Here is a 25911-nt window from a genome sequence, read left to right on the forward strand (position 1 = left end):
ATGACTTTTTTGGATCCATGGGGTCAGGAAAGCCAGAAGCAGGGGAGCTGGAGAGGTACCATTCATGTCCATTCACTGAAGGTTCGGATCTATTGCATGGCTTTCCTCACATCAAGAAGCTGTCAATCAAAGTCAATACAGCTGTTGCACACTTGGATTAAAATGAATTGAAACCAGTGTGGCTTTGTGAGTTCGCCTTTACTGCATCTTCAAATATATACATGGACATAGCACAACGTTACACACTTTTGCAGTCTCACACAACTCTTATAGGCGCACTGCCTTATGGGTAGTCTTTAAACTCAAATCACTAATATTTCTTACAGTGTAACAATGAAATAAACATAAACAAAAGATAGTGTGATCCACCAGTCTATATCTGCTGTGATTACAGCCCGGTACAGGTATAAATCCACAAAAGTGCCACGAGGTTTCCGCACAAACTAATGAATTAGATCTAGCTGCTAATCGTTAGCATCACGGCTAATTCACATCGCTACCAATAACTTATACACTAATGGCACATAGTGGGGATTAACGGCCAACTTTCCCACATTCTCTGCAACCCCGTGGACTCATCTGTAGATACATTTTAAGTTATTTACCATCTTGTATCTGCTTACCTGCAAATATATACATGGACATAGCACAACGTTACACACCTTTGCAGTCGCACACAACTCTTATAGGCGCACTGCCTTATGGGTAGTGGCTGGGCTTATTTACTCCCGCTAGAGCTGCTCATTTTAGGGGATACTCCCTCTTGTGGTGTAACAGAGGAATAACTACGCTTCCTGCACTATGTCATTTTTGGAGACTGGGGCACACATTATTTTACCACAATCAAAGAAAATACAGATTTGAACAATCAGACCATTTAACTAACTATAATAATGTAACTAAAGATTATGGGGGGTGTCCTGTTTTGTCCACAATGTCTTTCTTGTCCTTACACTCTCCCCTCAAAAAGTTAATGGCGTCCCAACATTCTACCAATATCAGTCCTTATGTGGCAACTATATGTTGCAGCTTTAAGGCAGGGATGACTCCGAGAGTTGCTTTCTCACTGCATATGCTTTATTTCACAATCAGATCATAACAAAAACATACAGCAGCTCCTCTCCAACTCCTAGCCCTTTGCTGCGGTGGAAAAAGAACGACTCCAAAATCCCTTCAAGGAACATATGTACAAAAGAGTTTTCCTGACACACCAATGGGGCGTTCAATGCCATCTTGTAAATATGAGTACTCTGGCAGAATAACAGTTCAAATGAAAAATACACCAGAACAAACAAGCAAACAAAAAAGAAGTGTGGGGTACCTTTGAACCAATGAACAAAGTATAACCATTTATACTTTTTAACATAACCCGACCCCGTCAATATGTGTATCTCTCACACTCTCCCCCACTCGAGAAATGTCGTCCCGACATAAATGTACCTTATAATCTACAATCCATAGAGAACAATAGAGTGGCATGGACTATTTACCAGGTTACATTACACCTTTTTATTTTTAAGTTACCCAAACTACCGTGCACTGTAGTTGTGTATACTCCTGATATAATCAGTTTAGCTTTCTTTCTTTTTCTTTTTTTTCTTTTTTTTTTAGTCCAACATTCAATCTATCAAATTACCATGCTATTTGTACTCTCCTGTAAAGGCATTAACTTTGACCACATCTCATCTGAACACTAAGCATCTTCCCTTTACTCATACACATGTTCGGCCTGCAATCCATGTGTCACGACATTTCAATCAACATAGGTACATTTGTTACAATCTGAAATAGGGGTACCAAGTGTAAACATTATATCTTCCTCTTTTACCAAGGTCGCCAGTAACCTTGAATATTCACACATTTGGTGGCCACTATTCTTTCTTCAAGACTTGGTTGTCCAAGTTTACTATAGGTCAAAGTCTGTGGTCTCCTCCTTTCTCTCTTTGGGTATGGACTTGGCTGGTCTGTTTCCAAAGCCTCTTCGACATCAGAGCTGCTGTCCACCTCCCCTGCACCCACAATAGCCACATCCTCTGGTTCCATATTGTCCATTTTCTCCTCATCAGCTTGGCTGGGGTCCCCCTGGCCATCTCCTGACATGTGAGGAAGCTCATCTGGCTCACCCCCGTCCCTTAGTGGCATAAACTCTGCCGCTGTGGGGTCCAATATGGGTGAACACTGAGGCTCAGGATAAGGCCAGGTGAAAACCGCATCAGAAAACTCATCTGTGTCCTCCTCCTCCTCACTCCCCACTTGTGTCGGAGTCATGCATGTTTGTTTTCGTTTGTTATAATGTCTTTTCCTTGTTTTAGTACTAGTTACAGTTGCCTCTTTATCTGCTGGGAGCGGAAGAAAATCGCAAGGCAACAACATATTCCTGTGCAAAATCCTTGTCCTGCCTTTACCATTCTCTGGCTCTAACTCAAACACAGGACTGTCCTCCCCCTTTTGTCTTTTAATGATGTAGATGTTGTCTTCCCAATAGGAGCGGATTTTACCTGGCCCACCCCTCTCCACAACATTTCTAACAAGGACACGACTCCCTATTTGAAGTGGTGGACCATGCACACTTTTGTTGTACTGCCTTTTACCTCGGTCAGCTGACTTAGCTGCATTTTTGGAGGCGACAGTGTAAGCTTCAGCCATTCTCCTTCTCCATCTGTCCACATAGTCCTGGTAGGAGCCTGAACTGTCCTCCTGCTCAATGCCAAAGAGAAGGTCAACCGGTAACCGTGGTGATCTACCAAACATTAGGAGAAAAGGAGGGTAGCCAGTGGCCTCATTAACAGTACAATTGTAGGCATGTACAACTTTATGGAGGTGGCTTTTCCAGTCTCTTTTCTGTTCCTCTGTTAGTGTTCTTAACATCGAGAGCAAGGTCCTGTTGAATCTTTCGGTCTGCCCATTTCCTTGTGGGTGATAAGGAGTAGTGTGTGACCCTTTAACACCAGCCAGTTCTTTTAAATGGTGCAATAGTCTATTCTCAAACTCTCGCCCCAAATCGTGGTGTAGTTTTTCTGGAAAACCAAACCTGAGACAATAATCATTGAATAGTTTTTCTGCTACAGTCTTAGCTGACTTATTTGTAGTTGCGTAGGCCTGAGCGAAGCGGGTGTAGTGGTCCATAACTACAAGTATGTATTCACACCCCCCCTTGCATTGCTCCAGGTGCAAAAAGTCAACTGAAACCAACTGAAATGGATGAGTGGTCTCTATGCTCAACATAGGTGCCCGTGCCTATCTGTTTGGCTTCCTCTGTTTGAGACACTCACAAACATTACTGACAAAGTGTTCAATGTCTCTTTGCATCTTAGGCCAGAAGAAACGATCCCTAATTAAATTTAGGGTCCTTTCTGATCCCAAGTGACCCATCTGTTTGTGTAGTTCATTGAGCACTAGTGGGTGGTAAACTGAGGGGAGAACTAGTTGTTTTTTGTGTCGAGTCTCTCTGAACATAGTTCCATCCTCTCTGATTTTTAGTTTGCTCCACTCTCTAGCCAATGCTTTAAACTCAGTGCTCTCAGTTTTAATTTCCTGTGTGGTGGGCCTTTTGTTTTGCACTACAGACTCGTACATTTTACCTATCACGGGGTCTTGCCGCTGTGCTGCACAGATTTCCTCTCTCGGTATTGGCTGAATCATGTCCAGCAGTTCCTCTGCTCGTGTTTGATGCTGAAGGGTGTGGAAGGAGACAGCGTTAAACATTAGAGCTTCTGTTTGCTGCACTAATATGCCCTGCTGTGAGGAAGCAACCACGTCCTGGCTAACCGTCTGTGTACAGCAGTTCATATAGTCCTCAAAATCGAGGGGCATCCTGGATAAAAAATCTGCATCTGCATTTGTTTTTCCTGGCCTGTATTTTATCGTAAAGTTGAAATCTGCGAGCTCAGCCACCCAACGCTGACCTGATGCATTCAACTTTGCTGTCGTTAACACATAGGTGAGTGGATTATTATCTGTATAAACCACAAAAGATGGCGCATGCAGCAAATAATCTCTGAAGCGCTCACAGACAGCCCATTTGAGAGCTAAAAACTCTAGTTTGCCAGCATGCATATGGTAATTTTTTTCTGGCGGCGTTAACGTTCTAGATCCATAAGCTATGACTCTTAACTTGCCATTACTGCGCTGGTAGAGCAGTGCTCCTAACCCTCCTTGAGAAGCATCAGTATGAAGCACAAATGGTTGGTTTAGATCAGGGTAGCCTAGGATCGGAGGACTGGCCAGTTTATTGACTAAGTAAGACAAAACCTGATGGTGTGACTCTGTCCATTTCACAGGGGCTGATGAAGGCAACTGTCCTTTAGCCTGTTTGTTTTTCTCCTTCCTTCTCTTGTTCTGTGTTTTTAAGTCCTGTGGGCTACTTTTAGCATTTGTTTGGGCTGCTAGCAGTTCATACAAAGGTTTGGCGATACGTGAAAAGTCCTGTATATAGGCTCTATAATAAGATAGGAAGCCCAAAATCTGTCTCACTTCCCCCACTGTACTAGGGTGTTTCTCTTTAAGTGACATCACGGAGGCGACCTCTGCTGGATCCATACTATGGCCATCTTTTGACACCACTCTACCCAAAAACCTGACCTTAGGCTTGAACAGTTCACATTTCTTAGCAGTAAGTTTGACCCCATGTCTCTGATACCTTTGTAGCACGGCTCTTACATGCTCAACATGGTCCTCAAAAGATTTACTGTGGACCAAATTGTCATCAAGGTACGGTAGACAGATATCATCACGCAGACCCCAAAGACACTCCTCCATGCTCCTCTGGAACTCTGCTGGGGCGGAGCTGAGTCCAAATGGGATTCTAACCCACTGGTATAAACCCCAGGGGGTGATGAATGCAGTGAGTGGCTGACTGTCTTCGTCTAGGAATCCTTGATGATAAGCCTTTCCCTGGTCTAGTACTGTAAACCAGGAGCTACCAGTAAGGCTATCCAACATGTCCTGTATCCTAGGAATAGGATGTCTGTCAGGCACCGATTTGCGATTAAGTTCTCGATAATCCACACAATGTCTGAGGTCAACGGATTTTTTTCTAACACAGACTATCGGTGACGAATAAGGCGACTTGGATTTTGTGACCCACCCCCTATTGATCAAGTCTTGCAGGTAAGCTTTTACTTCCTGATGCAGAGGTTTAGGCACACTATTGTAAGTCTTTTGAACTGGTGTTTGGTCGTTGAGAGTGATGTGCATCCGAAGGCTAGGAATGCAGCCTACATCATTTTCGTCTTTTGCAAAAGCTTTGCATTCCTCCCTGAGCATCATCCTCACCGCCGACTGTTGGCCACTCGTTAGATGGTCTAGAACTACAGGGGGATCCCAAACACCACTTGTCTCACCTGTGGGGGCTAATGGGACTTCAACACCTGCATCGTCTGCTGTTTTAGTTGTTGGAGTTTCTACAGGTTTTAGGGCAGCTGGGTATATTGCTTTTACGCCCTCAATGTGCCCCAGGACAACACGCGGATCTACAGTAATATTATGGCATGTGGTATTTGTGACAGATACTGGGACCATGGCTGAGTTGCCCCTTTTTACTTTAAACAATACTTCCTGCAAATGAAGCCCCTCAGGCAGGCTGGGGTTCAGAACAGGACAAAATAACATTACAGTGTCCTCGTCAGCCTGTATGCGTGTGCGACAGCGAATGGTAGTAGCTTCACTAGGGTCTAAAACAACTTTACTCCGCCCTGTCTTGACTTGGATCTCTTCCGCAGCTGTTCGATGTGTCTCTATCAACTGGATAAAAGTCTTAGCAGATCCGACGTCAATACCAAAAGCACTACTCACAATATTGGCAGCACAGTCACTGTTTTTAACACCCTGTTGTTTAAGTTGCTCGTTGATGATTTCTTCTATAACATTGTATCCAATAATGGGATCCTGAGCTACATTTGGGTCACTAGAGACCAATACGGGCACTAGGAGACTAGAGCTGGTCGTCTCCACCCCCGTCAGTCTAAACTCTACAGGGACCCACCCCATAAATGGTATCTCTGTCTGATTAGCTGCGAGCCCATTTAATGGTTCTGAACCTAAGAGTTCATCTATCCCCCTGATAGTGGTGTGAGGTAAGTGCTTGACTCTCCAGTTCTCATTTATTACGGTAGCCTGTGCACCCGTGTCCCACAATGCGGTGACTGGTACATTGTCAAAAGTGCATCTCACCATTTTTCGTCTACCAATCAGTTTCACCAGTTTTTGTCCTTGCTTATCTGATAGAAGGTCAGAATATCCCATGTATGACAAACACCCCTTTTTCTCTCTTCCCCTCAAATGTTGTTCAACTAGCCTCACCGCTTTACATACATGTTTGTGATGGTGCCAGTGTTGTCCCTGACAGGCTTTAGAACAGTAACTGACAGATGAGCAGCCTGCACACCTCTGGAGTGGGGTGCTGACCGACTCTCTCTGGTGGCAGCAACCACAGCGGCGGGACTCCTGATGTGGCGGTGGGGTCACTGCTGGTCCCGTGGCAGTGGCCCTCTGGCGTTTCCCTGCAGCTGAAGTGGAGCTCGGCATCCTCTGGAGATGTGGCCAGGCTGGCCACACTTAAAGCAGTGGGTGCAGTTGTCTCCCTCTCCGTTGCTCTGGCAGGTCCTGCAGCCTTTCTTCCTCCGGGTACCCGCGGCAGCATCTGATGTCCTCTTTGTAGTCTGCGACTTGCCAGCGTTCAGGGAAGCAAGAACCATCTGCCTCACCTCTGCAACCTCGTTCCTCAGCTCTTTCACCAGGTCGTGCATTTCGGGTGGAGGATGATTTTTCTTGTCTTCCTTGGTGGCGGGGATCTGTGAGCTGCTGCGTGGTTCATCCCTAGTATGTAGCTCATTGATTCTTGGTGGTTTTGTATTGTTCCTCTTTAACTTGTTCAGTCTTTCTGTCTCGAGATTGGCAGCTTCATTTAGTTTCTCAATCAGCATTTCATCAGTCACATCTGGGTTGTCAAGAAGGGCTTTAATCTGGAACTTTATGTTGTCATTTTGCAGCCCAGTACCCACTGATCTCAAAAACTTCCTTTTTACCAGGTCCCGACTGTAGTGTTCTGCTTCTTTGTCCTTGGATGCGTACAGGAGGCGATCTTTAAGCTCAATGGCTCTGAATAAAAAGTCTTGAGCTGACTCTTTTGGATCTTGGGAAATATTTATCAGCTTTTGGTACAAATCAGATATGTCATCTTCTCTGTAATGTCCTTTTAATATTGTCTTTAACTGTGTGAGTGTCAAATCAGTCTTTATTTCAAGCATATCACGCAGTTTGAGACCTGGATTGATGGCTCTTATCACTGCTTCAATAACTTCTGACTCCCTGTGGCCTTTGCGGAGTCCATTTTCCATCTATGCAGCAGGTTGGTATAGGACAGCCGATCGCGCTGCCCTCCCTCACCTATTTGGCCACAGATGCGAAACTCCCTGCGAATTGTCACCTCTGGTACTTTAGAAGACGGCAGGTTCTGGCCGAGGCTCGGGGCAGCGTCCGCCATCTTGAGTTTCTGCCCTATCGCTCTAATTTCTTCCTGCAGCTCGTCATACTTGTCTCTTGCGTCTGAAGTGCGGGAAAAATCACTCTCGGCCGCATTGTCTTTAGCTTTATATTCGCCCAAAAACGATAAAAGTTCCTTCACAAACTGTACAGCATCGTCTGGTGTATAACCGTTTTCCACCTCGTCCAGTTTATGTTCTATAACTTTCATCAGTTGGCGTCTGGAAGTGTCTTTTGTAGGCTCATCTAGCGGTGTAGCAAAGCCTTTCACATTATAACCCACTTCTATGAGCTGATCACGACTTAGCTGGCAGAGTGTGGCGGTGATCTTATCTCGTAGGGCTTCTACCTCCATTGTGGGCACTCACAAGCTTGTCTTTAGTCCGTTAGATTTCAGGTCCGGTGCTTGGAGAAAGGTTTTTCTTCAGCGGTGCGGTAGCGCTAACGTTAGCCGCTAATGGCGCTAACCAGGCTTCTGCTTCACTCTCGTGCTGGAAGTTCTTCAAACCTTCCTCCTGGCTGGCTCGCCATGATATGTTGCAGCTTTAAGGCAGGGATGACTCCGAGAGTTGCTTTCTCATTGCATATGCTTTATTTCACAATCAGATCATAACAAAAACATACAGCAGCTCCTCTCCAACTCCTAGCCCTTTGCTGCGGTGGAAAAAGAACGACTCCAAAATCCCTTCAAGGAACATATGTACAAAAGAGTTTTCCTGACACACCAACGGGGCGTTCAATGCCATCTTGTAAATATGAGTACTCTGGCAGAATAACAGTTCAAATGAAAAATACACCAGAACAAACAAGCAAACAAAAAAGAAGTGTGGGGTACCTTTGAACCAATGAACAAAGTATAACCATTTATACTTTTTAACATAACCCGACCCCGTCAATATGTGTATCTCTCACATATACATTGGTTGTAGGAGGCTACATCCCTTTAGGAGTCAGAGTTCAGCATCACTGCTAGCCACAGTGAAACACATGACATGTATCTCCCCTTCATGTCATATGTCGCAGCAGGTGTTATTGTGCACGATAACAGTCCACTGCTTTTCCATCCATATCACGGGTATCTGCATCTTTACTGAGTAAGGTGCTCTCACCTGGACATAACCTCGCTACATAACATGGGTGCCATTCTCATAACAGGTCATTACACTAACTCTTCTTTATGGCTAACAAAACAGAATTAACATTTCTATTCTTCTAATAAAGCATTAATAAAAACCTGAAAATGTAACTGTTATAACTGCTTTACTGCAATATGTAACATATGACTGTGTCTGCAATATGTAACATATGACTGTGTCTGCAATATGTAACATATGACTGTGTCTGCAAAATGTAACATATGACTGTGTCTGCAATATGTAACATATGACTGTGTCTGAGCGGCAGCACGGTGGCACGGTGGTTAGCACTGTTGCCGCACAGCAAGAAGGTCCTGAGTTCAATTCCACCATCAGGCCGGGGTCTTTCTGTGTGGAGTTTGCATGTTCTCCCCGTGTTTGCGTGGGTTCCCTCCAGGTACTCCGGCTTCCTCCCACCATCCAAAGACATGCAGCTTGTGGGGATAGGTTAATTGGATAATCCAAATTGCCACTAGGTGTGAATGTGCGAGTGAATGTGAGTGCGAATGGTTGTCTGTCTCTGTGTGTTAGCCCTGCGACAGACTGGCGACCTGTCCAGGGTGTACCCCGCCTTTCGCCCTATGACAGCTGGGATAGGCTCCAGCGCCCCCCGCGACCCTGAAAAGGATAAGCGGAAGCGAATGGATGGATGGATGGATGACTGTGTCTGAGGTACTTATTCAAGTGCTAATGTTGGCTGTCCTAACTTGTGGTAAGTAAACATTAGCTTTTGTTTTCTCATTCTGAAAGGATACTTTTTCACACTGACAGGTGACTGGTCAGTGTCCTCTTGGTCACTGCACTCCATCTCAAGCTGGTGCATCTGCTCTGTGTCTTTATTGTTCTCTTGTGCCTCTTTGTTGTGGGAAGGCGAGGCCTCGAACTCGCGACGTTCACCTCGATGCACTACTTGCCAGCGTACTATCGCAGTGCCTCTGTATCCTTGTCATGCTGGTCGCATTGGTGTTCTATATCGTTCACGCCCAGATTCTCTTCTTCGCAATCCTCCTGGTGTTCCATGTCATTGTCATCACAGAGATCCTCCCTACTGCCTGCTCCACTTTCTGCATTGAACTCTGATGCTTCTGTCCACCAGGACTGTCTACCACATTCCCCTTGTTCTGTTGACAGTCCTCTGATTGCTCTCCATTCATCTTCATCCTCCGAACTGTCCTCTTGCTCATGTCGCTCATGTCTGTCCTTGTTGTTTTTCTGTTTTTGCTTTCCCAGTTCTGCATATGAGTTGACTTTTTCGACTGGCAAGAAGTCACACGGCAGCAGGAGGTTCCTGTGGATGACTCTGACACGTCCCTTGCCATTTTCTGGCTTAATTTCATATACTCGGCTCTCCTTATGTTTCCTTTGTGTCACCTGAAACACCTGGTCCTCCCAGAAGGATCTCAGTTTCCCTGGTCCTCCCTTCTCACCAAAATTCCGGACCAGTACTCTGCACCCTGGGTACAGCTCTGCGCCATGTGTTTTTCTGTCATAGAGCACTTTCCCCCGTCGACTCTCCTTACAGGCTGTCGCTGAGGCCAGTTTGTAAGCGTCCTGCATGCGAATCTTCCACTTCTCAGCATAGTCTTGATGAGAAGGGCTTTGGTCATTAGCTGTGAGACCAAAAATCATATCAATGGGGAGTCTGGGGTTTCTCCCAAACAAGAGGAAATAAGGTGCATATCCATTAGCCTCGCTGCGTGTACAGTTGTACGCATGGACCACCTTTGTCAGGGATGCCTTCCAGTCTGCTTTTGCTCCCTCTGGAAGGTTCCGAAGCATGGCCAGCAGTGTCCTATTGAACCTTTCTACCTGACCATTTCCCTGGGGGTGGTATGGTGTGGTTCTGGATCCCTTGACTCCACTGTATCCCTCCAGCTTGGCAAAGAGTTTGTTTTCGAACTCTCTTCCCTGGTCATGATGGAGCCGTGTGGGAAAACCAAACTTCAACACAAAGTCTCCAAATACTTTTTCTGCCGCTGTTTTGGCACTTTTATCTCTGCAGGGATAAGCCTGAGCAAATTGTGTAAAGTGGTCCATGGCCACGAGGATATACTCATACCCTCCCTTACATTTCTCCAAATGTAGAAAATCAATGGAGACCAGCTCAAACGGGTACGTTGTAGTGATATTGATCAGTGGGGCTCTGGTGGGCTTGTGGGGACGCTTTTTTTTTAGACAGCTACACACCTGTGTTATGTAGTGCTCCACGTCCTTCTGCATGTGAGGCCAGTAAAAGCGATCCCGAATGAGGGCCAAAACTCTCTCCACCCCCAAGTGACCCATGTCTTCATGTAGTTCTTTATAAATGAGCGAATGGAACTTCTTAGGCAGGAGTAGCTGTGTTCGGCTGAGTGTTTTCCTGTACAGTAAACCATCCTTATCAAGGTGCAGTTTCTGTTTTTCCCTTGCCAGGGCAGCGATCTCCTTGTTGCCTGCCTGTTTTCTGCCTTTTGGCCACCGATTAGAGATGACATACTTCAGGACTTCCCCGATCACAGGATCCTCTTTTTGTGCATCTCTTAAGTTTGCCTTAGGGATTTCCAGACCTGACATCCCTACCTCCTCACTTTGCTCTGCTACCACAGTTGAGATGTTTAACGGGCAGAGCCAGGGTTCACTTCCCTGCAGCTGAACAGCCAGAGCCTGAGTCACGCTGTTTAGGACCTCAGGTGTCACTGCTTCTGTACACGTTTGTATGTAGTGTTCCATATCCAAGGGCATTCGTGAGAGACCATCTGCATTCCTGTTAGCTCTACCAGGTCGATACTTGATGGAGAACTGGAAGTCAGCGAGTTCAGCCACCCATCTGTGTGTGGTTGCATTCAGTTTTGCCGTTGTCAGCACATATGTGAGGGGGTTATTGTCAGTGTAGACAATGAAGGGTGGTGAATAGTAGAGATAATCTCTAAACCTCTCACATATGGCCCACTTCAGGGCAAGAAATTCCAGCTTCCCTGAATGGAGGTGGTAGTTCTTCTCTGGGGCAGTAAGGATCCTAGACCCATATGCAATAACAACTAGCTTCCCATTTTGTCTTTGGTAAAGCACAGCTCCAAGTCCCTCCTGTGATGCATCACAGTGTAAGATGAATGGTTGCTCGAAGTCAGGATAACCTAAAACGGGGGGCTGAATGAGGAAGTTGACGAGCTGACAGACCACCTGATGATGCTCAGCTGACCATGCCACTGGGTGAGAGGATGGTAGCTGACCCCCTTGATTCTTTGTCTTTTTGTTGTGTTTTGACTTCCTGTCTCTCCCTTCCCCTGGCTTTTCTGAGGAGAGCAGGTCATAGAGTGGCTTTGCAATGCGCGAAAAGTTAGGAATATAGTTGCGATTGTATGAGATGAATCCCAACAGCTTCCTCACTTCCCCAATGGTGGTGGGGTTCCTTTGTTTTAAGGCTTGGACAGGCGCAATGTCAGCAGGGTCCATGGTGTGACCATCTTGAGTTACCAACCTCCCCAGGAATCTCATCTGATTTTTGAACAGTTCACATTTTCTGGGTGTTAATTTCACTCCATGGCTCTGATAACGCTGCAGGACCTGCTTTAGATCATTTAAGTGGTCCTCAAATGTTTTTGAATGAACAAGGTTGTCATCCAAGTAAGGCAGACATGTGTCGTCCCGCAGCCCTGCAAGGCATTCTTCCATCGACCTCTGAAACTCTGCCGGTGCAGACGACAGCCCAAAAGGGATTCTTACCCATTCATACAATCCCCAGGGTGTGATGAATGCTGTGAGAGGGCGACTTGACTCTTCCAGGAAGCCCTGGTGATAAGCCTTCCCTTGGTCTAAGACCGAGAACCAGGAGCTTCCTTTCAATGTGTTGAGCATATCCTGTATGCGTGGTATGGGATGGCGGTCAGGGATTGACTTCATATTTAGCTCCCTATAGTCACAGCACAAGCGGAGACTGCCATCTTTTTTTCGCACACATACAATGGGGCTGGAGTAGGAGGATTTTGATTTCTTTATCCACCCTCTATTCAGCAAGTCTTCCAGATATTCTTTTACTTCTTTATGAAGTGGCTTAGGCACTGATGTATATGTTCGGCGAACAGGTGTGGGGTCGCTGAGGTGGATCTTAATTGCAGTGAGGGGATATTGCCAACATCCTGTTCATCACAAGCAAAGGCATTACTCTCCTCCCTTAATAGCTGCCTGATCTTCAGCTGCTGTGCCGGAGAGAGATGGTCGAGGGGAACTGGGGGGTCCCATACACCTTCACTGTTGCTTCTTGTTCTGTTTTCCTGTTCCCCAATTTGGCTAGCTGGAGGTGCAGCTGTTGCTTCTACAGTAGGTCTTGTTGTTCCCAACTGTTCTATTTCCACTGCCACTGTGTTGGCTGGGTAAATAGTTCGGACCCTCTGAGTTTGTCCCAAAACAGTTCTCGGAGGCAGTATGATCTCATAAGATTTGGTATTAGTGACTGGGAGGCTAATACGGGACCAGCTGCCTTGCTGTAAATGGGCAATGCACTCTTGCACCTCCAATCCCTCTGGCATCTGAGGGTAGGGGCTGGGCTCGAACAGGACATCCTGACCTGCTGGGAGTGGGCCTGCTCTCACACTACACTTGACCACTCTTGTCTGACCAGGTGGGATACTCATTAATTCTCTCCCAGTTTTCACTCTGCCCTCACCTAGCCCATCGTCTCCACTCTTCATCACCTTTATAAAGACCTCAGCTTTCTTACAGTCAATGGAGAATGCTGTGCTAACAGCTTCTGTTACAGCACGAGGTGGCTCTATTCCCCTCTCTAGCATGTATTCAATCACGTTGAAGCCAATTATTGGCTCCTCCGCCACCCCATCTTCCTGAGCTACTAATACTGGCACGAGAAGCTCTAACTGCGCAGCCTCTTCTGTGAGCAACCTGAATTTGATTTCAACCCACCCGGAAAATGGGATTGGTGTCTGGTTTACTGCCCTCCCATCTAATATACCAGGCCCAATGATTTCAGTTAAACTCCTAACTTTGAGGTGTGGGATGTTCTGTTGTCTCCATTTTTCATTTATGAGACAAACCTGTGATCCTGTGTCCCACAACGCTGTGGTTTTTACTCCCTCAAGCAGGCAGGTGATCATGTGCTTCCTCCCAATAAGATTGAGGAGCTGGGCTCTTCGTTTTGGGGAGAGGAGGCTGACGGAGACCGCTTCATTCCTCTTATCTTGTGTGGCGGCTGCTACTTTTGTCTCCAAATGTTTTATACTGTCCGTCAAGAGTTTGTGAACATCTTGTTGTTGCTCACCTTGGTTTAGTAGCTGAAAAGAGGGTGACGGGCGTGGGTTCACTGTGCTAGCTGACATACCAATCTGCTCTGCCCTGTCTGGAAGTTTTCTCCGGGTGCGGCATCCCCTTGACAAGTGCCCACTTTGTCCACATTTGAAGCAGTGGTCGCAGTTTTCTCCTCTATTGCTGTCCTGACAATCCCTGCAGCCACGTTTGAGACTTGGGCGGTGTGAGGGAGAAGGTCGGTGCGACTCACGAATAACTCCTTTTATTTCAGCTATTTCCCCTTTTAGTTGATTGATGATATCAAACAGCTCAGTTTCCTTGCGTGTCACTGTTGCTGGTGCTTTAGCAGCTTTACCTTTTGTCGAGGTGGAGAATGGCTGGTCTTGCCCACCCACTGCACCAACTGCTGCCTCCTGCACTGACTGTGCCTCTGCTTTTATCTCTCTTACTTTCATTTCTCGGGTGGTCTTTCTGAATTTTTGTTGCCTCTCCCACTCAAGGCTGGCCGCTTCATTTGTCTTTGCAATCAGCACATCGTCAGTGACTGCTGGATCATCCAGGTAGAGTTTGATCTGGTATTTCACATTGTCGCTAATCAGACCTGTGCCAACGGCTCGCAGAAACTTTTTCTGAATCAGTTCGACACTGTATTGTTCATCTGTTCCTGGCTCCCTTGATGATGCTAGGAGTCTTTCTTTCAGCTCGATCGCCCTAAATAGAAAGTTCTGTGGGGACTCATTACTTCCTTGAGTGATATTTATCAGACAATGATAGAGGTCAGTAGAGCTATCCTCCTTGTAGTGTCCCCTCAGTATGGTACGAAGCTGCATGAGGGTGAGGTCCGTTTTAATCTCCAACATATCACGGAGACTTAAGCCTGGGCTTATGGCCCTAACAACAGCTTCAATAATTTCAGCTTCGCTGTGATTCTTTTTAAGTCCCATTTCGATTTGATGAATCAGGTTGGAGTATGACAGTTTGTCTTTCTGACCCCGTTCCGCAATTTGGCCACTGATTCTAAATTCCCTGCGTATAGTCACTTCAGGGGGCTGTGTTGCTGGTGAAGCAGGTACCGGTGATGGACGAGTAGGTAGCTGTGCAGCCAGACCCTGACTAGTTTCTTGGGAGGCCATTCTGTCTGTCAGTCTTGCCATTTCTTCCTCTAACCTTTTTGTTGAGGTTTGAAAACTTAGTTGCAATGCTGCATATTGTTCTTGTAGACTGGCCAATGCAACCGCATCCCTACTGATACTCTCTTCACGTTCCTGTGCAGGGTCATCTCTTTCCTTTAGTTCTTTAACAGTTTTAATTAATCTGTCCAGGAATGTGTGTGCTACTTCCTCTTCCTCCACTTCAATAATTGTTTCAACTGCTTCACTTATTGTTCTGATCAGCGTGTGCTTCTTTGTCTGTTTTCCGATTGAGATTTTAGCTTGTAAACACACTTCTTGTAGTTGGTCTGACCTTAACTGCAGCAAGCTCTCACTTAGCTGGTCTTGCAGTTGCTCCAACTCCATACTGTGTGTGACGATTCTGTAATCTCACACTGCTTCTCAGTAGCACCGCTGATCCCACCGCTGCCACCAAATTTTGTTGCACACTTGGATTAAAATGAATTGAAACCAGTGTGGCTTTGTGAGTTCGCCTTTACTGCATCTGCAAATATATACATGGACATAGCACAACGTTACACACTTTTGCAGTCTCACACAACTCTTATAGGCGCACTGCCTTATGGGTAGTCTTTAAACTCAAATCACTAATATTTCTTACAGTGTAACAATGAAATAAACATAAACAAAAGATAGTGTGATCCACCAGTCTATATCTGCTGTGATTACAGCCCGGTACAGGTATAAATCCACAAAAGTGCCACGAGGTTTCCGCACAAACTAATGAATTAGATCTAGCTGCTAATCGTTAGCATCACGGCTAATTCACATCGCTACCAATAACTTATACACTAATGGCACATAGTGGGGATTAACGGCCAACTTTCCCACATTCTCTGCAACCCCGTGGACTCATCTGTAGATACATTTTAAGTTATTTACCATCTTGTATCTGCTTACCTGCAAATATATACATGGACATAGCACAACTTTACACACCTTTGCAGTCGCACACAACTCTTATAGGCGCACTGCCTTATGGGTAGTGGCTGGGCTTATTTACTCCCGCTAGAGCTGCTCATTTTAGGGGATACTCCCTCTTGTGGTGTAACGGAGGAATAACTACGCTTCCTGCACTATGTCATTTTTGGAGACTGGGGCACACATTATTTTACCACAATCAAAGAAAATACAGATTTGAACAATCAGACCATTTAACTAACTATAATATTGTAACTAAAGATTATGGGGGGTGTCCTGTTTTGTCCACAATGTCTTTCTTGTCCTTACACAGCTCTTCCTGCATCTGGAGCCTGTGAAGGACTTTTTAGTCAGGCAGCACTCCTGTTCACTGCTAAACAGTTACAGCTTCACAGAAAGAAACATGAGAGCAAACTGCTGCTGAAGCTTAACCATCACTTCACTGAGTGGAGAAATGGCATATTTTTTCTAAATATGCAGAAAAAAAATGCACACCCATACAATTTATGGTAAAGTGAGCAACCTTGTATGTACATATGTTGAAGTTGCCTCGTTTAAATGTTTTCGCTGAGGCTGCTGTGCCATTTGGATCAAAAATGAATACAAAGTTTACAGCATATCTTGTCACTGGAAATGGTTTGCAATGTTCATATATTCCTATGATTTACTGTAGGTATTGGTTAAAAAAGCTTTATGTTGTGAAAAACTGAAATGTGGAAATTAGAATTGTTGTGCCTTATTTTGTTGATGTTTTTACATGTTTATCTATTTTTAAATGTTTGAGAGTATTAAAAACACAACGCTGCAGTTATTATTAGATTACTGAGATATTATTGGATGAACTGTGCTTGTCCTGCTTGTTAGTTTTATTGCAAACAGGCTAATAAACTCCCTGTAAATAATGTTTTTATTGTTGGCTGAGGAACAGTGAAGTCCTAATAAATGATGGCAGCTGATCCTATTTATGATTTTCTCCAGGAACTGGCAGAGTATGAGAACCTGGCAGAGCATGTGAAAGTGACCCAGAAAGGTAATGTATGTAGCGATGTCTCAAGTTTCTGTCTTGACTTTAAATATATTGTTTTATTTAAAAAAAAAAACATGAAATCCAAGGTGATATCTCAATAGAGGTTCAGAGCTGAGTTATTGTAGTTTTTTTCTGTTATTTATTTAATGTTATTTTGACTATTGTTTTTTATTCAGTTTAGTTTACAGAGTTGATTTTCTTATTTCACTTTAGTTTTTATTGTTTGAAAAGGTTTAGTTTTAGTTGATTATTTATTAGTTTCAGTCTTAGTTTTAGTCTTTTTCTAACTGTATTGAGGACATATGTCAGAGGCCAGATTTAGGAAAATTATTACAGGTATGACAATAAAAACACAAACACAATATCACATCATTATGAAAGCAGTTAGCTCACAGTCTCGTAGACACCCAAAGTCTCAAGAAACACATCCGTCAAAGCAGACAAGTTCTAATAACGTTTTGGGTTTGTTTTTTTACCACATTTTTACCAATCAAACTCAGAAGTCTAGTTTTTATTTTAGTGAACTTTTTTTTTCCACATCTCACGTTGTGTTTTATGTTTTTGTTAATTAACTATAAGAACATGGTTCAGAGTTTATTCTTGCCCTTCCAAAAATCTTTTGTAAAACACAGAAAGAAGATTTTTAATATCTTTATCTGCAGCTGTAAAATAAACTGTGAACCAAAAAAGATATTCAGCTGACATTTTGTTAAATGTGTATTTCAGCTGCTTCAGGAAAGGTAAGCTTTGCATGTCAATGGTCATTAAAAGAACAGTACTGAAAATCTTAATCCACCCCTCATTTCTTATTATTTTGCTGGGAAAATGGGAAATGGTTGCAGCAGTTTGTTGAATCATGCAAATACGTCATTTTTCATGTGCCTCAGTAAACAGTAGAAGGATCAACTGAAGAGCACAATTTCTGAAGGCAATGTCTTTCAGGTAATGCTGACTTTGTCACACTTCTCTTTTCTTCTGGTTTTTTTTTTTTTTTTTTTTTTTTGCCTGTCCCGTTTGGCTCTTTTGCGATCAGAATTGTTGTCTAAAGGTAAAGAAAGATGCCCAACGGATTTACTTTACCAAATTGACCATCCCAGCCTTGCCATAATGGTCCATTTGATTCACCTTTTATTGTTTATTTTATTTTCACTTACTGAATATGGGACAGACTTGACTGGGGGAAAGAAGGGGAGAAAGAAAGAGGGAAAGAGAAACAGCTGAGAAGAGGGACGGGGGAGAAGGGCAAAAACCAACAGAATGAGCAGAAAAAGAAAAAAAAGAAGAAAAAAAAAGAAAAAAAATGCATAATGTATTTTCTTCTGTTTTTAAAGACACCTTGCACAAAATGCTGAGATATGCCAATGTTTGAGGTAATAGCTCTTTAGAAGTCACCTTGTAAAAAGGTGCAAATAGTGCAAAAAGTTCTATTTTCTGTCTGCCAAATTGTGTTACCATTGGTGGGAGCAGCACTTGATGATGATGATGATGATGACAATGATTACAACAGGCTCATAAACTGGCTAAAGTTAGAATTTAAGATAGGTTTGTTGCTAAATTGTCATTCATTCTTAAGTTGCTGGTTCATCCTTTCAGTTACGGGTTTGATCCCTTAAGTTAGGCGCTGTCATGGTCTGGGTGAGCTGTCTGTGTTTTTCTACTACTTCCCTGTGTATTCACCTCTGGGCGGACCACTTGTCAGTCCACCTGCTCAGCTCACCTGATGGAGATTCAGGACAGTCAACAGTATAGTGCAGTATTTAAGAACAGCATCCACATCTCTTCTCTGCCAGTAGCAGGCAGCATTGCTTCATGCTCATTGTTTCTGTGTTGCATATACCTCAGTTTCCTTGTGCCTGTAGTCAACTCATGGGACTCTCACTCGAGTTACCTGCAGCTCCCATTTCCAGGACACTGGTCACCACCACACCAAGACTCTTTGTCACGGATTAACTCCTCACCACCTCCGTGTCCACCTACCTTCACCTCTTCTGGATATCTTGATTAACAAGGTCGGACCCATGCAAACTGGTCACTCTCAGCTCTCTCTGGAGGAGCGGGAACGACATTTTCGCACCCGCGAGTGTTTTTATGTGGTTCTCTCAATCACTACCTCGCGGTCTGCCCAATTGGGCCAAAAGGCTCCACTCACCAGTAATTCTGGGTGTTGTGGCGAATCCACTTAGCCAAAAAAATGGATCGGACATCAATTGGAGAAACGATAGTCTTTATATAAGGCTTCAAAAGGGGGAATGTACAACAAATAAACTGCTCGACATCAGAGCAACATATAATGGCTTCCCAAACTTTCTTTGCTAGCTAAAAAAACCCCAGAGTAACTTTCGTCTACCACAAAGGATTCTGGGAAACGCAGTTTCTAATGAAAATAACTGTTAAATGCTCCCTTTTAGCAGAAAATTAAATCTATAATTAACAGCCCTCACTAAACATGTGACTAACACTTAAATCACTTACAAAATAATCAGAATGCTGTTATCAAACAAAACTGCAATAAAGTTACAACATCGGGGATATGGGCGGGTGGATCTCTAACTCATTTCAAACACCATTTTCTAAAACCTGTGTCTCTCAGTGTGAACCAGACCACTAATTCCCTTCATGCCCTCATCAATTCTGGGGCCAAGCCAAATCTAACAGACACTACGCTGGCCAAGCAGTTGCATTTGCCCCTAATTCTGCTTAATCCCCCCCATACGTACCACGGCGCCGAAGAATCAAGTTTTTGCCCTTATCACCCTCCAAACCAAGCCTGTCTCCCTAGTCACGTCTGGCAACCACCGGGAGATGCTCGCATTCTTCACATTCATGTCCTCTGACAACCCACTAATTCTATTAATCCACATATTGACTGGTCTGGGCAAAACATCACTAGCTGGAATGTCTTCTGTCTTGCTAATTGTTTAGTTGCTAACTGTTTCACCTCAGCATTTCATATTTCAATGTCTTCTGGAAAACCGGTTGTACATTAAAGCAGATAAATGCTTTACGGCATCCTGGTTGAGATTTTTTTTCTCACACAGTACCCCAATTCACCTCACAAATCAAAAACGCTTTCTGCTTAGCTCTCTGGCCCATCCAATCTCAGCTCAGGCTACCACAGCCAGACCGAGAGACTCAACCTGGAGCTAGAGTCCACTCTCTGCTGCATCACAACACATAATCTGCCAAAATGGTCATCACACCTTCCATGGGTTGAGTATGTGCATGATTCCCTCATTTTATCTACAACTGGTTTCCCCTTTTGAAGCTTCTCTAGGCTGCCAGCCGAGGTGGAGCTTGCCATTCCTTCGGTCCAGCATCATATGCAATACTGTCACGTCTGAACACGAACGCAGGGGGCATTGCCCACCTGGAACCATCAGTCAAGTTACATTCAGAGCGTATTTCCAGGATGCTGGTTGCCACAACAAGACTCTTTGTTCTGCTTCTCTGTCACTGATAAACTTCTCGCAACCTGCCTGCCCACCTGCCTTTGTTTCTTCTGGATCTCTGTATTAACAAGGTCAACTCTCTCCACTCATTCACCTTCCAGGATGCTCACCCAGCCATTTCCCCTCCTACCAGAGCCATACTCACTCCACCTGCCAAGTAAGACACAAATCCAATCATTCCCACGATTATCAGTCTTTGCCTCCCTCACTCCCTTCCTAACCACACTTTCCATCTGTCCACACTTCCGCTACTTCAGATCCTCCCATTCCTTCCTTGTAACAATTTTTCACATTTACTGTATGTTCAGCAACAAAGCTAGGGAGAGAACCATTTTGCTGTTTCATGTGTTTGAATCTACACTTGGATCCACATCCACATACTGGCCTCTGAGCCCCCATGACAAGTGCCTTTTTTGTTTTTGCTTGAACGATTCAGTGTTGAAATAAAATCTAAAATTCCTCTGAAAATGCCCAGATATAACTCGACTGAAAATTTATGAAAAAACAGCGAATGTAAAAGATAAATTTTGACTGACCTTCAGAAAGCTTGGAGAACTATTGCTCAAGACCATTTAGAAAAGAAAAATTAAAGAAAATCTTGCTCCTTGGAAGTAAAATACTAAGGAACGAAGGGTGGCTCAACACTTTGGCACAGTACCATAAATAACACCCTTTGCCAAATGAAGTTCAATGACATCACATACCCAGAATTGCATATTAATTTTGTAGTAATGTGAACTTTGTAATATCTGGTTTGTAAGTCTGGTTTAAGCACGGCAGCACGGTGGTTAGCACTGTTGCTGCACAGCAAGAAGGTCCCGAGTTCAGTTCCACCATCAGGCCGGGGTCTTTCTGTGTGGAGTTTGCATGTTCTCCCTGTGTTTGTGTGGGTTCTCCCCGGGTACGCCGGCTTCCTCCCACAGTCAAAAAATATGCAGTTAGTGGGGATAGGTTAATTGGTCAATCTAAATTGTGAATCTGTGAGTGAATGTGAGTGTGAATGGTTGTCTGTGTCTCTATGTGTTAGCCCTGCGACAGACTGGCGACCTGTCCAGGGTGTACCCCGCCTCTCGCCCTATGACAGCTGGGATAGGCTCCAGCGCCCCCCGTGACCCTGGAACGGATAAGCGGAAGACTCCGAAGTCTGGTTAAAAACTCCACTGCTGTCTCCTATATCTCAACAGGTGCACTGTTGATAGGTTTGTAGCTTGAACCTATTCGCTGGAACGTTGAAGGCAATATAATTACACAGCAAAGCAAGACACGAGTAGGCAAAGTTCTTCATGTTTCTCGTGCACGGTAGAGAACCGGACAAACGCCATTCCTTTGCTTGACCCCAGTTGCTCTCGTTCGTTCTCCCGTAACACTGTTCTTTTATTGAGGTTACATGAATATGCATAGGTTCATTAACATATGACGTCTACATACAAACAAAGAGTATCGTGTGTGTGTGTGTGTGTATGTGGTGTGATTTGTGTGAGGTCAAGATGTGACCCTGTGAAGACTCCCCAAAGCTGGTGCCAGGCGTCTAGCAGATCTATCTAAACAAAAGGCTCTTATACTTAAAGAGATATACGTGTGTTTGCTATACCATATATCAACAAAGAGAAGATAGGACCTCTCTGATGTTCCTAGACTGTGGGTGTGCATTCTAGTGTGGAATACACACCAAGCCTTTACAGCCTGCTAAAGATCACAGTCCTATCACTACACAATTGATTATACACCTCTAAGCATATATGGTTAAATATTTCTAAGCATAAATGACAATCAACAATACAAAACCTAACAACTGTATTGCCAAAGAATATTAGTTCACTCATCCAAATCATTCAGTTCAGGTGATCAAATCACTTCCATGGTCATGGGTGTATAAAATCAAGCACCTAGACTTCCAGACTGCTTCTACAAACATTTGTGAAAGAACGGGTCATTCTTAGGAGCTCAGTGCAGTATAGTTCCGTGATGGAATGCCACCTGTGCAACAAGTCCAGTCATGACATTTCAACATATTCCCATATTCCACTGTCAGCTGTTTTTGGTATTACAACAAAGTGACTGACTGGGCACCAGCATAAGAACTTGACTGACCTGCAAAGTCCTGAAGTCCTGACCTTAAACCAACAGAACAGCTTTGGGATGAATTAGAGCAGAAATTCTTTTCATACTTTCTCACACTTCCTCATTCCACCACTAAGTGTCTTTACCCTCTTTATTCTGTCCAAAACACCAGTTTTGGTAGTACCCGTCAGAGCTACAACTGTAAAAGGTTCTCAATGTTAAATATAAATTAAATGTCCCCGTTTTGAAAATATTCTGTAATGTGTAACTTTAATGTCAGTAAAAAAAATTAGATCTATTATGTTTAGTTGTCTGTAATTTCTTTTTAGACTTGGAGCAAGATGGCTTTTCCAAGAACCCGTTCTTTCATGGCATCATCGCTGAGGTGCCAGAGCAGCACAGAACAAAAGAAGGTGAGGAAGATCATCTTACACAGTTTTCACACACACTGTTTCAAGCTACTATCGAACAACTCTAACCCAGTTACTTACTGTTAAGTCAAATTGTTGAATGTGTCATTGTGTTTCTTAAATTTGTGAAGTCTTAGTTCAAGCAGTAGGATCAAAGCCATTCCTTTGATCCTGACCACCTCTCCAGCCACTCTGTGCTGGGGGAGGTTTTATTGCAGATACATCCTATCTGAAAGATCTGTTTCTTGTGTTGTACGCTTCCTGCTTTTATGGTCCTTTTGGTGAGCAGGAGGTCACACAAACGCAGGACAGCTGCTCTTTGAAGGATTTAGGATAGAGACAGGTGATGAGCATTATGCTCCACTGCCTGGTTCTGACCAAACCTTTCCCTTGTTAGCGAGATAAAGACCGGTTGAAGATGATCTGTTATGTCGTGTGTTCTTCATGAGGAATAAGTCTCTAAACTAGCGGGGCATGTGGAAACACAGACCCAACACTTACACAAACTCGAAACTGATGGGTAATTGTTAAATAGAAGAAACTTTAAAATGAACCTATGCTGTCTAAAATCTTAACAAACTCCTAAAACTACCTAGCCAGCACTGATCTAAAACGCTGCGGAGCAAGTATGTTTAGGATAAAACATCAGCATGTAAAAAATCTTGTCCCACTGAGAAATTCAGTTCTCTGTAAAATAGAATTTGTGGTTTTCAGTGCACTGACACTAAGTGTGCCTCTAAGTTTTAGAGGGAACATGAAGTCTTTGTCGCTCATCAGGGAAAGACAATACGAGAGATAGTAAACAGTCACCTTCTTGTGAGGTTACATTTATAAAGGCTGTTGCACATTAAGTTTGAGCAACACGACAAATCCGATCATTTTTTTCACTGATATAAAGGAAATGTTACATAGTTATGTGTTTACAATAAAACATTATGTTATTAATAATCAGTGTTCTGAATATTCACCGACATTAACTCAATCGGAAGGAACAACAAAACAAATATAAAGATTTAAGAATACTGAAGCTGTTAACCGTAAACTGTAAGCTAGCTTACTGATATTTTTCTTCTTTCAGGACACAGGAAGGTCGGCTATACACTTTACTTCTATTCCTACAGCTCGTTTGTAGGCAGAGCCATTTATATGGAGGACTTGTACGTGATGCCTGAGTTCAGAGGTACAGTACAGCCTCTGAGAAGATGTCACATCATCGCTGTGCATCTGTATTTGCACGAAATCTCAAGTAATGCACATGATCTGTCTTTCAGGGAAGGGTGTTGGTAAAGCACTAATGAGCAAGGTGGCACAGGTGAGTAAAACGTGTGAACACTGTAGAAGATAAACCTTGAGGATTTTCCTATTTTCAATATTTGCACAAAAAAATGATGAACAGTGTCTCAGAGGTAGCATACAGATCTCAGCTCAGCAGTCATTCCTGTCTTCCTTCTTGGTTTTGCCCTCCTGTAGCTGGCTCTGGCTGCTGGTTGCCACCAGCTCAACTTCACCATCCTGAACTGGAACAAACCATCGATGGACTTTTACCTCGGCCAGGGCTGCTTCGATGCCACTGCTACCATAGGCTACCACTGCATGCGCTGCGAGGGGGAGGCGCTGAAGCAGCTGGCTCAGCTTTAAAACAACCCTCATGACTTTGTGACCTTTGCAGCCATGAAGTCAGCCCACGCATTGCAGGGATGGAGCACCACTCAGTGGCCTCTTTCCAAAACTTGACAACTTAAGCTGCTACCACTACATAGGTTGTCTAAAGGTCTGTGCTCATAGGCTGACAGTGCAGCACACCTTTTAAAATGAATATAGTTGAAATATGTTTATATCCACATAAATGGCATAAAATTGGTTTTCTAACTTAGTTGCACTTTTACTCTCAGGTAGTTGATGTTCCAGTCATGAGAAAATGATTTTTATAATAATGTGTATAACATCATAGAATAAAGCTGATTTTATACATTTCTCCTGAGTATGTTTTTGCAAATACTTTTTGACATCTAAAATTATTGATTGATTGAAAATGAAGATAACACTGTTTATATTGTTTTTTACCTTTATGCTTTGTGTGAACAACTAAGGTGTGTTGCTTATGAAGTGCCACAGAGAAAATTACATTTTATTTATGTAATTAACACATTTTGAACTCTTAAAGAAATATAACAAAAGGAAAGACACCCAGCTGAACTAAAATGATCCATGTAGCAAACAAAAACTGTTGGGAGCCGCCACCCTTATATCGCCTTTGGGCTTTTGGAGCCTTGACCTGACTTTTAAAAAATAATTGGGAAAAAAAGCACTATGCTGCTAAAAAATTAAAAATAGATATTTGCAAAATTCTGCCTAAATGTGTATTTTACCTGGTTAATGTGCGTGGCGGGCGTGGTCTGCAGCGCCGCTCCAGGGGAAAAGGACGCACCTGAGCGGCACCCGCAATCACGCCTCGCCGCCTTAACGTCTGTGCTCTCTATGCTGTTGTTGGTATGTGTCGGGCTGTGAGCTGAAAAGCTACAGCCGGTGTTCCAGATCAACTGGCGTTTAGATCAACTGGCGTTGGTCGAACAGATGTGTGGCAGTCTTGCGTTTCAGGAGCTGCTACCGACAAACCAGCAAAAAAAAAACGCCAAATGTGTCATCTGTGACACTTGTGAGGTTAACACACTCCGTCAGTCTTGATGCTGTTGAACAATAATGTTTAAAAACGTCGCGAGTTTACCTGGTGATATCCTCATGCGCGACGCGATCGCGAAAACGGCAAACAATTAACACCACGCCGATGTTGTTCACGGGACAGCAAGAGTAAACGATCGGGAGACTCGTCGTTATCGTCCCCCTCGCACGTTTTTATTTCTCTGGTTTCAGCGTTTTTGCTGCACAACTAAAGCGAGCAGTTTACTTTGTGCACTAACATGGACTCGAATCAACCAGCGCCACCTCTGGCCAAGTGCCACAGCCTACAGCCAGATCAACTTGTGACACACATCTGCACCACGTTTGAATTCGTTT

At 43.9% G+C, this 25911-nt stretch overlaps 1 protein-coding gene and 1 pseudogene across 1 annotated transcript; one reads left to right on the plus strand and one right to left on the minus strand.

Moving 5' to 3' along the window:
* Positions 1 to 24856, plus strand: LOC146714788 (thialysine N-epsilon-acetyltransferase-like). Its single transcript, XM_085440524.1, has 6 exons — positions 1 to 81; positions 16928 to 16979; positions 22816 to 22899; positions 23975 to 24076; positions 24168 to 24208; positions 24367 to 24856. The coding sequence occupies exons 1-6, from the start codon at positions 1 to 3 to the stop codon at positions 24532 to 24534; spliced, it is 528 nt and encodes a 175-aa protein (XP_085296650.1). The 3' UTR covers positions 24535 to 24856.
* Positions 5957 to 7873, minus strand: LOC146714789 (uncharacterized; annotated as a pseudogene).
* Positions 24857 to 25911: the final 1055 nt, after the last annotated feature.

Source organism: Copadichromis virginalis, linkage group LG3, assembly GCF_057382275.1.
Source record: "Copadichromis virginalis isolate Kocher_CV1m ecotype Utaka linkage group LG3, C_Virginalis_male_GT1.1, whole genome shotgun sequence".
Taxonomy (NCBI): Eukaryota; Metazoa; Chordata; class Actinopteri; order Cichliformes; family Cichlidae; genus Copadichromis; species Copadichromis virginalis.

What these genes read in the sequence shown, in the direction of transcription:
- LOC146714788 (XM_085440524.1), top strand. Translation starts at nt 1, where the DNA reads ATGACTTTTTTGGATCCATGGGGTCAGGAAAGCCAGAAGCAGGGGAGC. An exon ending in TTCATGTCCATTCACTGAAG is followed by an intron (nt 82 to 16,927) that starts GTTCGGATCTAT and finishes GATTTTCTCCAG; the next exon opens with GAACTGGCAGAGTATGAGAA. An exon ending in TAATGAGCAAGGTGGCACAG is followed by an intron (nt 24,209 to 24,366) that starts GTGAGTAAAACG and finishes GCCCTCCTGTAG; the next exon opens with CTGGCTCTGGCTGCTGGTTG.